The sequence below is a fragment of the Eulemur rufifrons genome, chromosome 11 (assembly GCF_041146395.1).
Source record: "Eulemur rufifrons isolate Redbay chromosome 11, OSU_ERuf_1, whole genome shotgun sequence".
Lineage (NCBI taxonomy): Eukaryota > Metazoa > Chordata > Mammalia > Primates > Lemuridae > Eulemur > Eulemur rufifrons.
In genome coordinates, this window is record NC_090993.1 from 10,568,186 (window position 1) to 10,581,909 (window position 13,724).

At 47.6% G+C, this 13,724-nt stretch overlaps 1 protein-coding gene across 4 annotated transcripts in view; it reads left to right on the forward strand.

Moving 5' to 3' along the window:
• The window catches only part of ACTN2 (actinin alpha 2), a 68,413-nt gene that overhangs the window by 38,787 nt on the left and 15,902 nt on the right, over positions 1-13,724 (forward strand). For 2 of the 4 annotated variants that reach the window (XM_069484711.1, XM_069484712.1), the window contains exons 8-12: positions 1,243-1,328; positions 4,006-4,098; positions 6,119-6,349; positions 8,838-8,985; positions 12,194-12,344. In XM_069484711.1, the coding sequence (XP_069340812.1) occupies positions 1,243-1,328; positions 4,006-4,098; positions 6,119-6,349; positions 8,838-8,985; positions 12,194-12,344 (709 nt within the window). Of the gene's footprint in view, positions 1-1,242; positions 1,329-2,451; positions 2,538-4,005; positions 4,099-6,118; positions 6,350-8,837; positions 8,986-12,193; positions 12,345-13,724 lie in introns of all 4 variants that reach the window. The other 2 variants (XM_069484710.1, XM_069484713.1) reach the window with 2 other exon arrangements.

Genomic DNA, 13,724 nt, shown 5'->3' on the forward strand with positions numbered 1-13,724 from the left:
CTTTGACCTTTCCGTACAATAAGTACCCAGAGTTTTCTCACTTAAATTAATAGCCAGGATACAAAGGAGTAGAGAAAATAGGCAACATTTAGTAAATTTATCTTCCAGTTTGTTAATGCCTCCCTAATATCCTAAATCTGAAGGTGTCGGGGTCACCGACAGCCTTGCTCTGGCACTGCTGACGTTCTTCTCGGTTCTTCCGTTTTCCCTCAGTCTCTGTGTCCTGGTCTGGGCGTGTGCCCGTTCTGTTCATCCTTCCCGGCAGATGGGCGCATCAGCACCGTGTTCATTTCCTCTTCCCAGCCTTTTATTGCTTTTCTTCATCTGTCTCTCTTAATGGCTCGGAAGATTGCTCACACACCATATCATTACCTTTGTGGAGTAATCTCTCATAAGAACCTTCTGGCGAATAGCTCTGAGCTTGGCTTGGGTCCAGAGCGCGCTGTGATACAACTGCCCGGCACACCTGTCCCAGGCGGTCCCTCTTGTGCGCCTGCTGCCTACGTTCGTCGGGCTTAACCGTCGCCGCGGCGTTATGTTAATGTTTGCTTCTCTCTGCTGCCCTTTCGTTGGAATGCCAGGTCCGGGTCCCCTCTTCTCAGACCGTTGGTGCCTCTCGGCGGGTCTTTGCCCCCTGCCCTGCGCTCTGGACCTCACTTTCCATCGTTTGTGTTGGTCTCTGAACCTTAAGTCTGGGGTTTCCAAGTGGCTAATTGGCCCCTCACCCATGAACTGTCACTTGTGGTAAAATCCAGTAGAACTCTTTCTCAACTTAACTATCTGTCATGCTTTCAAGAGGTTACGAAAATTGTTTCCCTATTTCCCCTCCACAAACCATTTTTGGAGTGAGCGCTGAGTTTAGGTCTGTGGGCCCTTGTGTTCCGGGTGGATTTGCCAAGGGATCTTATTGACCCCTGGTGTGCAGTGACAGAAAGTCCCCGTCATGTCAAATTCTGGAGGCCCGATTCTGCCCACGGATGAACCTTTCTTGCAGTTCGGGGCACTTCTGGGCCGGCCATGCCCTTCTCTTTGGCAGTTCCTGTATTTCCTTTGGCGGTTCTCGAGAGCGCACAGACAGGGATGACCTTGCAGGTGTGACTTCTTTGATTCAAGCCAAGATGTTAACAACGTGAGCGTGCGGGGGAGGGGGGCAGATTCACGATGCCACTTCTCTGAGGAAGCACCAGCAGGAGCCTGCTGGTGTTAGAACGTCAGGAAGTTAACCTTCTTTTCTCCACACAGATTTAGTATACACTGCCAGACCCGATGAAAGAGCCCTAATGACTTATGTCTCCTGTTACTATCATGCTTTTGCTGGTGCACAGAAGGTGAGGACGTACAACATGAGTCACCGCTCACCCTTCACCTTCTGTGTCTTAATTTTTTTTTCCCAATTGTTTTCCTCTTTTTTTCCCTCCTCCCCGCAGAGTAAGGAGACCCATCTGGTTCTGAGGAAGCAGTCGTTTGTCTTTTTTAGTCTAGTTTTTTTGTTTTTTTTTTTTTTTGAAACTTACTTTCTGTTCATGCAGTGGCATGCTGTTCATGTTTGTTTTCCAGAAGGTTCCACAGAGATACACAACCCCACATCCTTTCTGTTAGTAGTGTCTGCAAACCCAGTGACTAGGTCTCGCCATGAGGAATTACAAGGGATAGTTTTAACTTCATTGTGTCATGACCGACCCAAGTTTATGAACAAAATTAAAAAGCAATTTACAAAAAAAAAAATAGCATTGCCAAGGTGGAAGAAGAGAGATGACGTAGGTTCACGTGGTTCTGTTTTCTCTCTTCCTGTTGGGTATTTCAGCAGTTAGTACAAAGGACACCAAGCGTCATAATAAGCGCGAGCCACGTGTACCCGTCTCCCTATATGTTTTGTCACTCTGGGTGATTTCTGTAAGCAGGCGTCGTGGTAAGTATGTGTAGAAGGTGTTGGAGACATACCCTCTCCAGTGAATCCCATCCTCACACAAGCCAGGGCAGGTCACAGAGCAGAAATCCCCAACAGTGATGAGGGCAGGGATGGGACAGATAGCGCAGTGCAGCCCTGCTCGCAGTGCCACCGCCTTGCAAGGTGACACTGAGCACTCCTGAGAGCAAGAGCGCCAGACACCCTGGCACGGTCAAAGGACGGGAGTCACGCGGAAGGGGTCGCGAGCTCTGGTCTGCAGTAGACCGTTCCCACATGGACGCGTTGAATGTACTTTTAAAAACCCGTCAAGCAGTTGGGGGGAAAACAAGCCCCCATGGTCATTAAAGGAACGCGCTGGCTCAAATCCTTCCCTCCACAAATCACGTCGCTACTGTACGGTCTCCCTGAGGTCCAGCATCGTGGGCCCGCGCAGCACGCAGAGAATTGGTCGGTGTAAACCAATTTGCTCTTTCCTCTGTCCCCCCCGGTCCTCCCCTTCGTCTGTGTGTGTCCGTGTCCCGTGTTATTTTCTCCCCCTTCAGACATTGTGAACACCCCCAAACCCGATGAAAGAGCCATCATGACCTACGTCTCTTGCTTCTACCACGCCTTTGCGGGCGCGGAGCAGGTACTCACCGCGTGTTCCGTGCAGGTCGTGTCGCCCTTCTGCGTGGGTTTTAGTGGCGTGTGCGTGTGTGTACCTGGGTGTACGTCTGTGCGCTTCACATCTTACCTTGGAATCTTTCTACGTGTTCTGTAACAACGTAACGCGGCAAGCGCTAAACTGGTGAATACTGTTGTTTTTAACAGCTTTAACGTTAGACAGTTCCTAAGGTGTGTTTAGGTATTTTGCTTTTAAGATGTTTCCTTTAGTTCATGAGTAAATTGTGGAAAAAATGTGTGCTTTAGAAACAAAACAAAACAAAACAACTGTCCTGAAAATTGAGCCCCGCACATTGAGGAGAAAAGGGGCAATTTGACAAGGAGGAATGACGGCCTTTCCGATGCCCCCGAGTTCTTCTCCGCCTAGAAGTTGCCGTCATTGTTCAGTGACTTGTTGTAACATCTTTAAGACTAATCTTATCTTCAGTGAAATAGCGAAAGGGATAAGAGTGTTAGAACCTCACAGGAATGTGTTAGAACCTCACAGAAAGTTTCCATTCCTCGAGAGGAACGGCCTGAGGGACGCTGAGAGAGAATGTCCCTCAGGTCTCTGCACATCTGCCAGGTTCTGCGTCTTGCTTACTTAGAGAATCCTGGTGGACTGGGCTGGGCAGGGTAGAATGATTTCTGTGATCACTTTAAAGACCATCACTGGGAAATGCCTGGAAGACAGGCCCGTGAAGGCCAATTAGGGTTTTAGAGTGAGGCTTTGGGACAGTCTGGAAGCCGAGACAGGCAAGGTTCTGTTCTTGTTCCATCGTACGATCGTGATAATTCACTTTACTACTCCTGGCCCAAGTTCCCCTCCCCAAATGACAGTAGAAAGTAATTTATTACCTCAGTGACTTCTCGTGTAGGTTAAAACAAGGTCAGCTCTGTGGAAGGATCCATCTAGAAATTTCTATGTATTCCTGTCAGGAGATGAGGGCTTCAGTGAATTCAAGGGCAGTGATACACACATACATACATACATATATTTATTTTCGGGACTCAATCATTTTTGCTTAGATTTCCAAAGGCCAGTGTTATTCAGGGAGTTTCCTACCCCGCCGTCAGGAGATCAGTGGAAAGGGAGTTCAGGTGGATGTTCAGAGACCCGAGCCCTTGGTTTCCTTGACGTATATGTTTCTGTTACTAACTTGCTCGATGTTTTACAAAGCTTGTGTTTCAGACTAATGGTATCTCCCCGTTACTCCCCACAGTATAATCAGCCCGCCGTGTTAAGTCTGTGTGAAACTGTAAAAAAAAAAAAAGGTGTGAAATAATTCATAGTATGAAAAAGCCATGCCCTCGATCTTATCCCACCCTAACCTGGCCTCCACGCCATTTACAGCACGCCATCTCCCTCGTCTCCTCCCGTCCCCTGCCTCGTCCAGTTCTGTGTGTGCGTCCCCCGCGACAGAGCTGTCCTGTTTACCTATTGTGTTTTACAGGCCGAGACGGCAGCTAACAGGATATGTAAGGTTCTTGCTGTGAATCAAGAGAATGAGAGGCTGATGGAAGAATATGAGAGGCTAGCAAGTGAGGTAAAGGACACTGGTGACCACAGCTCCATCCACACTCACGCAGGGGGTGAAAACGGATTGTCCATGTTTTTTTTTTTTTTTTTTTTCATTTTTCATCTCAGGCTGAAAGAAGGAAAATATAATTGATATCCTAGGTGGTTCATCTTGTAGCAACATAACTAACTTAACTACTGGCACAAATATAATCCCAATGGTCTTTCCAATGATCTCAAAGCAGAGAGCTAGTGTGCATGTTAGAAGACGGCAGAATGTGATTCCATGCTCAGTTCTGCACCCCCGTGTCGGACACCCCTAGACAACATTGCATTACTTGGTTTTTTTCCCTGCTTCCTTGGCGACTGACATCACATAGGATACAATCCATATTCAGCAGCCTTGCCGCACACAGTGACGAAGTGTCAGAGCAACTTGCCCAGCCTGTCGTGAGGAGGTGGCTCAGCCTTGTGTGTCTATATAAATATCTAGAGGGAAATCTGGGGAAGATAGAGCCCTCCGCCTTCCCAGGATATTTGAGCATGAGTTTCTATGGTGCCTTTCCACAGCTCTTCAGCCAGAGTCTTGGTTAGAACAGCACTTCCCATGTTGTTCCTTTTTTTGTTCTTATAAATAGCAGCTAAGTATCTCCTCACTGCCTCGGCACTGTTTTCCCTGATACAAGCAGAAAAAACAATGTGAGGCTGAGTGAGGCCCATGGCCATATTCGCTCCAGATTAGACTCAGGCACGGTGACGTATATCAAGACCAAATAATTTTTGCTCTGACTTTTAATTTAGCTGATATTTGGTCCATACTGGGAAAAATATCAGGACACTTGGAATAAATCTGCCCAAGTAGTAGTTTATATATTAATGCAATCTAATGATACTGAGTTTATATTTTCATACTGCTGCTATGGAAAAATTCAATTTGGAGCCAGGTGAGGTGGCTCATGCCTGTAATCTCAGCAGTTTGGGAGGCCAGAGAGGGAGGATTACTTGAGGTCAGGAGTTCAAGACCAGCCTAGGTAACCCCATCTCTACAAAAAAATTTTTAAAAATTAGCCAAGCATGGTAGTACACACTGAGGTGGGAGGCTCCCCTGAGCCCAGAAGTTAGTGGCTGCAGTGAGCTATGATGATGCCACTGCAGTCCAGTCTGGGTAACAGAGACCCCATCTCTAAAAAAAAGAAAAGAAAAATTCAGTTTGATGGCATTGTAAACTTCAGGGTTGGAGCAGGATCCTCAGTAATTCCAGCCTTCCTTTTCTTACTTGGTCCTTCATTTATCCTCCTACAACCCTTAGACTAGAGCTATATCACCATTTTAGCTATTTTTTACTCTGAATCTGCTGTCATTTTGTAAGTGACCAGTAGGCATAAGTGTAAATGATGACCTTTTCAGCAGGCCATTTCTAAGACCTAGGTAGGAATTCAAGAGAAGAGGTCCATATTTTATCCTTAGGAATTCACTACCATTTTCACTTATATTATGCAGATTTACTTAAAAGCTAGGTGTTAAAATATACTTTGGTATTGAGTCAATCCCAGGCTTATAACACATTTGTACAGTAAATAAATTCATTAGATTCAAGCTTATTTTTTAAAAATGCGTTCTAAGTTAAACCCAATTTGCTAAATTTATTATAGTACATTTCCACTATGTCAGGTTTTTTGTTTTTTTGTTTTTTTTTTTTAATTCGAAAGCTCCATCCAGCATTTGTCTGCTAATGTCTGGTCCCTGAGTTTCTTGTAAATGTCAGATTTTTGTAAAACACGACTTTATGTGCTGACTTGAAATTTTTGACCTGTGTACGGTACCTTTGGGATGATCACTAGCAGCCATGGGTGGACACTGAAAATTTCAGTCTTGCCATCGTGCACAGAGGTGCCTTTCCCCTCCTTCAGGTCCAGGGGTATTGTGACCACATTTCAGTAATTTTAGGAACATTAGGCTAATCCGTTCCACATCATCAGATTCCTCTGTTTTTTAACTGGGAACCGTTCGCTGGTGTCTTCAGCAGTATCTTTGTGTTTTGGGAGCAGCTTTTGGAATGGATCCGCCGCACGATCCCCTGGCTTGAGAACCGGACTCCTGAGAAGACCATGCAGGCCATGCAGAAGAAGCTGGAGGACTTCCGGGATTACCGCCGGAAGCACAAGCCCCCCAAGGTGCAGGAGAAGTGCCAGCTGGAGATCAACTTCAACACGCTGCAGACCAAGCTGCGGATCAGCAACCGGCCGGCCTTCATGCCCTCGGAGGGCAAGATGGTGTCGGTGAGTGACGAGAGCCGAGCCCCTGGGGAAGCCTCTTTTTTTTCCTAAAGGCTCTTGATCTGGGTCAGAAGGAGGCATTGACATCTTGGGTCTTTTCAGTTCTGTGAGTATAACTTTGGCCCCGTCACCACTTCATTCTTAATACTTTTCTCCCGCCTACCGTCCTCGACTCTGTCACCATTGGTATACAGTGACTCGCAAAGAGCAGGCCTTTCGCATACTCCTGGGGAGTGGCCTCCTCTTCTGCTCCCCTCCCCATGACCTTGCCTTGTCCTCCCGCACCAGATCTGTTAGCATCTAGATCACGTACCCTCTCTTCCCTGCCGAGTTCACCTTCACAGGGTCTGAATCCTATATTTATCTCCCTGTCCTTTGCGTTCTCTCTTTCTCCATCTCTACTGAATCGTTCCCATTGGCAAACAAAAGCGGAGACCTATGACTCCACATCTCCCTGTAGCTACTGTCCTGTCTCTCGGCCCCCTTTACGGCAGAACATCTCGAAAGGGTCCTTGGTGGCAGAAGTTCCCACTTCCTCACGGCTCACTTACTGCTTTTACCCTTCAACCTGCAGTGACCTGGCTCCTGTCCCCACTCCCAGCCATACTGTTCTCGGCACAGTCGATGGCATCCGTGTTGGCAATTTGATCATCACGTTTACTTTTATGTTCTCAGAAGCTTTGACCAGCTGCCTGTTGCCTCCTTCTTGAAACTCTTCCTGCTTTGGTCTCCTGTTTTCTTCCTTCCTGACAAGTGAGGCCTTCTCCATCTCTACTTAAGGCCTCGCCTTCTCTCCCCATCTTTAGATGTTGGAGCACTCCCTGGTCTTGGTGCTGAGCCCTCTTCCCTGTCTTTACACCCTCCAGGTGCTCTCATCCAAGCCCGGCTTTAGTTACCACCTAAATGCTGACGCCTCTCAAATCTTCCATCTCCAGCTTCGATGTCTCCCTATGTCCCAGGCTCTCATAGCTGCCCAGATGCCTCAAGAGCATTTCAAACCCAACATGTCCAAAAGAGCCTTCCCACAGTTTCGCCTATCCTAGTAAATTGCGTCACTGTCCTCCAAGTCTGCGGTCCCCAAGCCCGGGGCCACAGAGCTCTGCCGCCCCCCATCTCCAATCCATGGAAAAATCGTCTTCCATGCAACTCAGGTATTGGGGGTGGGGAACTGCTCAGCGGGAGCCAGTGAGGCTTGGCAGGTCCCCAACGCTTGCGTCATCGCCTGAGCTCCACCCCCTGCAATTTGTGGAAAGTTGTCTTCTATGAAACCGGTCCCTGGTACCAAAAAGGTTGGGGACCCCACGTTACATCCTCGATTCTTCTCTTTCTGTCACTTTCTTACGTCCAGTTCCTCAGCCCGTCCCACTGGCTCTCCCTCCAGATGTCACAAATAAATGCCCCCAACGCCCCTCTCCACCCCCTCTGCCCTCGGCCTGTGTGGAGCCACCACTCTCTCTCCTTGGGCCCCGCATGGCTGTCCTCTTTGTTTTGTCCTCCAGAATTCATCCCCCACACAGCAGCCTCTGTCATCTTTCAAAAATATGAATCAATCTTGTTTCCTTTCTTCTCGAAACCCTCCGGTGACTTCCCAAAGCCTTTGCAGTAAAATGGAGGTTTGTTATCCTCCATGATCTGACGCCGCCCCTGTCTGCCTCGCTGATCGCACTCTTGCTGCTCTGCCCCAGCTCGCTGTGCCACGGCCACACCGGCCGCTGCCATGCTGGCCGCAGCCACGCTGGCCTGCGTCCTCCTTCCCACACACCCGGCGCGTCGCCTCCTCGGGCCTTTGAGCTCGTTCCCTCGCCCAGGAGCACTCGCTCCCCAGCTCTTCTCATCACTGGCTTTTCCTGTCCTGGAGGGCTCAGCTCACATGCCACCTCCTCAGAGAAGGGTCCTCTCTTAAGTCACCTCCCTAAAGGGACCATTGCCTCGGGGCTCTTGGTATCCCTTGAGCCTGTTTTGTTTTTCCTTCACGGCATTTATCACTTTCTGAAATGAACTCGCTTAATTGCTTATTTATTGTCTGTCTCTCCCTCAACAATCATGAAAGCTGCGTGGGGCAGGGAACTTTCTAGGTGTTTCTTACTCTTACAGAGTTTCTCACTAGTGCCTGGTAGGTGCGGATGCCCCGCGTAGTTGCTGGTGGGTGGCCGGTTCATCCCAGTGGCTGAATAAGAGCTGTTTTGAATGGAGTCCTTTTGAGGCTTTATCTTCTTATAGCCGGAAAGTGTGAACCCTTCACATCTTTGTCTGCATCTGGAGAAGTGGGGGTTTGCTGATGATAACAACTATATTGGTTTTAAAAGCTTCCAGGGATAATTAAGACATTTGTGGAGCCAAAATAGTCGAATGGTTATTTGTAGGGGAGGGGCAAGGAAAAGAAAACAAAAGAAAAAACACCCTCGGTCACATAGCAGAAGGGATTTCTAGAAGAAGCCCAAGAAGCCCGAGTGTGACGCATGTGCCTTCACTTGTCCCCGACCGCGCCCAGGACATTGCTGGTGCCTGGCAGAGGCTGGAGCAGGCGGAGAAGGGTTACGAGGAGTGGCTGCTCAACGAGATCCGGAGACTGGAGCGCCTGGAGCACCTCGCGGAGAAGTTCAGGCAGAAAGCCTCCACGCACGAGACCTGGGCGTACGGTGAGCAGGCGGCACTCGGAGCGGGTTTCTGAAAAACCAGAGTTGAGCTGTGCATAGAGCCACGATGCGTCCCTACTCTGTCCCTAGTGTCTGTGACACCGTGGACGTGTCTTCACCTTCCTCTGTTCTTTTCTCAGTGCTAAATTTCTTCGAGAGGTAAGCATGAGCATTTATTTTCTAATCAAGCAGATCATTTATCTCTTCACAAAATGGCACCCAAAATGTGTTCACCACACACTTACTTAATGCTTGTCCTTCTTCTGTCCTTTTTTGTTTGATTCCACAAGTATCTGTTTACTCCCTAACTGTGGGTCAGACAGCCTGGACCAGCCACTAGCTTCTGCTAGAAGAATTCGTATTAAATGCCACAAAGCAACATCCTACTTAGAAAATCTGATTGGGGCCCAGTGTGGTGGCTCACACCAGTCATCGTAGCACTCTGGGAGGCCGAGGCGGGAGGATCACTTGAACTCAGGAGTTAGAGACCAGCAAGACCTGGTCTCTACTAAAAATAGGAAAATTAGCTGGGTGTGGTGGCGCACGCCTGTAGTCCCAGCTACTCGGAAGGCTGAGGCAGGAGGATCACTTGAGGCCAGGTGTCTGAGGTTGCAGTGAGCTATGATGATGCCACTGTACTCTATCTGGGGTGACAGAGTAAAACTCTTGTCTCAAAAAATCTAATTGGAAAGAAAGAACGCAAGGTATAATTTTCTGTAATCTAACTTCTTTATTTCACTCATATCCAACTACTTCTTTCTGGCCTTACCCACATACCTATTTCCATAGCCATGATAATATGGTCTTTTTTGGGGGGCGGGGAGCTGTCTACTGGACTAAATAGTCCTTCTTGCTGAAGTAGAACAAAATATTCTCCCCATCACATAATAATCTGTTCTGAGGGAGGTTGGTGAGATTTCCCCTCATTCTTTGGTTCCCTTGTGCTTTATTATTGCTTGAGTTTTGATATTGCATAGATAGGTAAGTACAGGTATGGGTGCTGGTGCCAGGCGGGTTGGGGTCCCAGCTGTGCCACTTAGCAGCTGTGTGCCTAGGACGAGGTCTTAACCTCTCAGTGCTGCAGTGTCCTCCTCTTCAAAATGGGAATGACACTAATACCTCTCTCATAAGGTTTTTAGGAAGATTAACTACCATGTGAGTTGTATTTAACTCACACTAGTTTTGAGCCCAGGGCCTGGTAAAGCATGTGTAACTCACACGTCTCTTTATCTTGGGAGCCGCTTGAATTGTTTTTCAAGTTGCATATAACTCACACACAGAAAACAATAAAAAATAACAAAATTTTCATTAAATTAGAAAGGATCATTTTGTTTTTGAAGTGGTGTTTTTTTTTTGTTTGTTTGTTTGTTTTTTAGACAAAGTCTCGCTTTGTTGCCCGGGCTAGAGTGAGTGCCATGGCGTCAGCCTAGCTCACAGCAACCTCAAACTCCTGGGGTTAAGCGATCCTACTGCCTCAGCCTCCCGAGTAGCTGGGATGACAGAAATGCGCTACCATGCCCAGCTAATTTTTTTTTCTATATATATTTTAGTTGGCCAGATAATTTCTTTCTATTTTTAGTAGAGACGGGGTCTCGCTCTTGCTCAGGCTGGTCTCGAACTCCTGACCTCGAGCGATCCACCCGCCTCGGCCTCCCAGAGTGCTAGGATTACAGGCGTGAGCCACCGCGCCCAGCCTGTTTTCAAAGTTTTTATTCTATTTTCATAATACAACTCTATGGCCTCAAAGAAAAAAAATTTTTTTCTAGTGTGGAAGTCAGTGTGTTAATTCATATTTATGAGGCATTTAAAGTGGTATTTGGCACACAGTAAGTGCTACATTGCTGTCATTAAATGTATGAACATTTGCTTTCCATCCATTTCCAACTTTACAGAATTAAATTCTTTTTTTTTAATTTTTGAGACAGGATCTCCCTCTGTCACCCCAGGTAGAGTGCAGTGGCACGATCATAGCTCACCACAACCTTGAACTACTGGGCTCAAGTGATCTTTCTGCCTCAGCCTCCTGAGTAGCTGGGACTACAGGCTTACATCACCACACCCACCTAATTTTTCTGTTTTTTTTTTTTTTTTGTTTTGTTTTTTTTTAGTAGCAATGAGGTCTTGCTTTTGCTCAGGCTGATCTCGAACTCCTGACCTCAAGTGATCTTAGGCCTCCCAGGGTGCTAGGATTACAGACGTGAGCCACCTCTCCTGGCCTAGAATTAAATTCCTAATGGTCATTAGCTAGGGAATAAATATAGATCCAATTATAACCACAGCAGTTGCTAGATTTAAGAAGTATTTAAGGAGAAATAAAAGGAGGTTCACAGAGGAAAATAGCCAATATTGATTATTAGGAGAAACAAAACACAGGTTACATTTAACCACACAAAATACAGTTAAAAAAAAAAGAATTGGGGAGGGTGAGGTGGACCCCGTGGGTAGACACATAGAACACAAGAGTTTTATCTAAGCATCCCGTGTACTTCTTGGGAACGAATAATTACTAACTTAACTGGGCATCACACTGGAAAATCAGATACTTGCTACTTAGAATGATGGAGAATACAGACGTGTTTTTTCTTTTCTTTTTTTTTAAATTTAATTTAATTAATTAATTTATTTTTTGAGACAGAGTCTCGCTCTGTTGCCTGGGCTAGAGTGAGTGCCGTGGCGTCAGCCTCGCTCACAGCAACCTCAAACTCCTGGGCTCGAGCGATCCTCCTGCCTCAGCCTCCCAAGTAGCTGGGACTACAGGCATGTGCCACCATGCCCGGCTAATTTTTCTATATATATTTTTAGCTGTCCATATAATTTCTTTCTGTTTTTAGTAGAGATGAGGTCTCACTCTTGCTCAGGCTGGTCTCGAACTGCCGAGCTCAAACGATCCTCCCGCCTCGGCCTCCCAGAGTGCTAGGATTACAGGCGTGAGCCACCGCGCTCGGCCCAGACGTGTTTTTTCGATTGCCCTCTGCATGCCCCCGGCCCCCGCTTTTAATTGCAGACGGGAGTTTTCAGAGCAGAGGGGCCAGGCCGTCATGAGCAGTCATGTCCTGAATTCCACCGAAGCCCTCGCCTGCACCTTCTGTCCTGCGCTCTTCGCCGCCTTCCCCTGGTTCTTTGGCATCTCGGTGGCCCCAGGGAACGCGGCTGGCGCGAAGGGTCCGCGGTGCCGTCAGCGTGTTCACGCGTCCTCGCCGCTCCTTTGCAGGCAAGGAGCAGATCCTGCTGCAGAAGGACTACGAGTCGGCGTCGCTGACCGAGCTGCGGGCGATGCTGCGGAAGCACGAGGCGTTCGAGAGCGACCTGGCGGCGCACCAGGACCGCGTGGAGCAGATCGCCGCCATCGCGCAGGAGCTCAAGTACGTGCGACACGCGGGTCCTCCCTGGGGGCTCCGAGGACTCCGCGGAGAGGCCCGACGGAGGCTGCCTTTCCTTCCCTGTGCCACATGCAGAGAGAACCAAACCGGAGCGCGCTGCCATGGGGTGGTTCTTGTTTTTTTAAAATACATAGACAGACTGTGGCTTTGGCTTTTGGTTGTGGTAGAGCCCCTGTGCCCTCGCGTCCAGCAGCACCTTGACCGCAGGTAGGCAGCTCTGCTGGGGAGCACTGGGGCGCAGAAAGCTACCAGGGGGCCTGGCCCAGGCCAGGTGCCGGAAGCGGAACCCGCAGCCTGTCCGGAAGCCAGCACCACACAGAGGTCACCAGCTCGCCTTTTCTTTGAGATGCTAGGGCCCTGCTTTTCTTTATCATTTAATAAGCTCTGTTTCATCGTCATGCTTTTTGTTTTATGGGAGGAATTAGCATGCTGATGGAGGCCAGGCTGGGTTGAGCGCTGAGTGGACAGTCTTGGTCCCTGCTCTGTGCCCCGTGAGCTGTGGGAGGTGGCTGCCTGCAGGGAGAGGGGCCTCCGCAGCGTTTCTGAGCCTTTTGAAGGCCTTTTCCCTTTTGATAAATACAAAATTTTACTCTCTACTCCTTTCCACCCTCCCATTATAATCACTGATACGTCTGCAGAATTTTTAGAGCCTGTCACATAAAGGTAACTTTAAAAATTAAATAATAAAAATTTATTTCAATATATTACTTTTAAAACTCCCATGTTCCTCACTTTTGACTAGAGCAAACCCCTTCATTAACAGATGGGGCCTTTTTTAAGAGCTTCCTGTGTTTCAGTCTTGTCCCTGTGAACTCTTAATTCTTTGTGGTCTTCACATCCAGTTTGTGCACTACATTCGTGGTCTTCCTGTGGTCTTACTCCTCTTACTTCTTGAATGTTGGTGTTTTGATCGCTCATTAAGTTACAAGTAAAATAAGGGGATGAAAAGAAACTCAAGCTACTTAGTGCTCTATGATAGCTCCTGTGAGTAATTTGGAATGGTTTTCAGTGTTGCCCATAAAATATAAGTAATAATTTTGTTATTATTAATATTATTATTACTGGTCTCCCCAGTGCCTATTTCTTCGCACAGCCAAGAGATGAACTACATCTAGAATTTAAGTCTGTGCTCATCTTACTGTCACTAACACCCTTTTCCTTTTTCCCTGTTCTCAAATAATAAATCAAACTTTTTGTGCAGTTCTTGAAGTGCATAAAAATAGTTAGGCACAGTTACGCAAACCTTCACTCCTTGAAAGCAGATATATGTGGAACCATTGCTTATGAATGAGAGAGAAGTTAGACACTTCCAGTAATCTCAGGGCGGGCGGTGGGCGCTGGTGTTTCCATTATGAGCAGTAG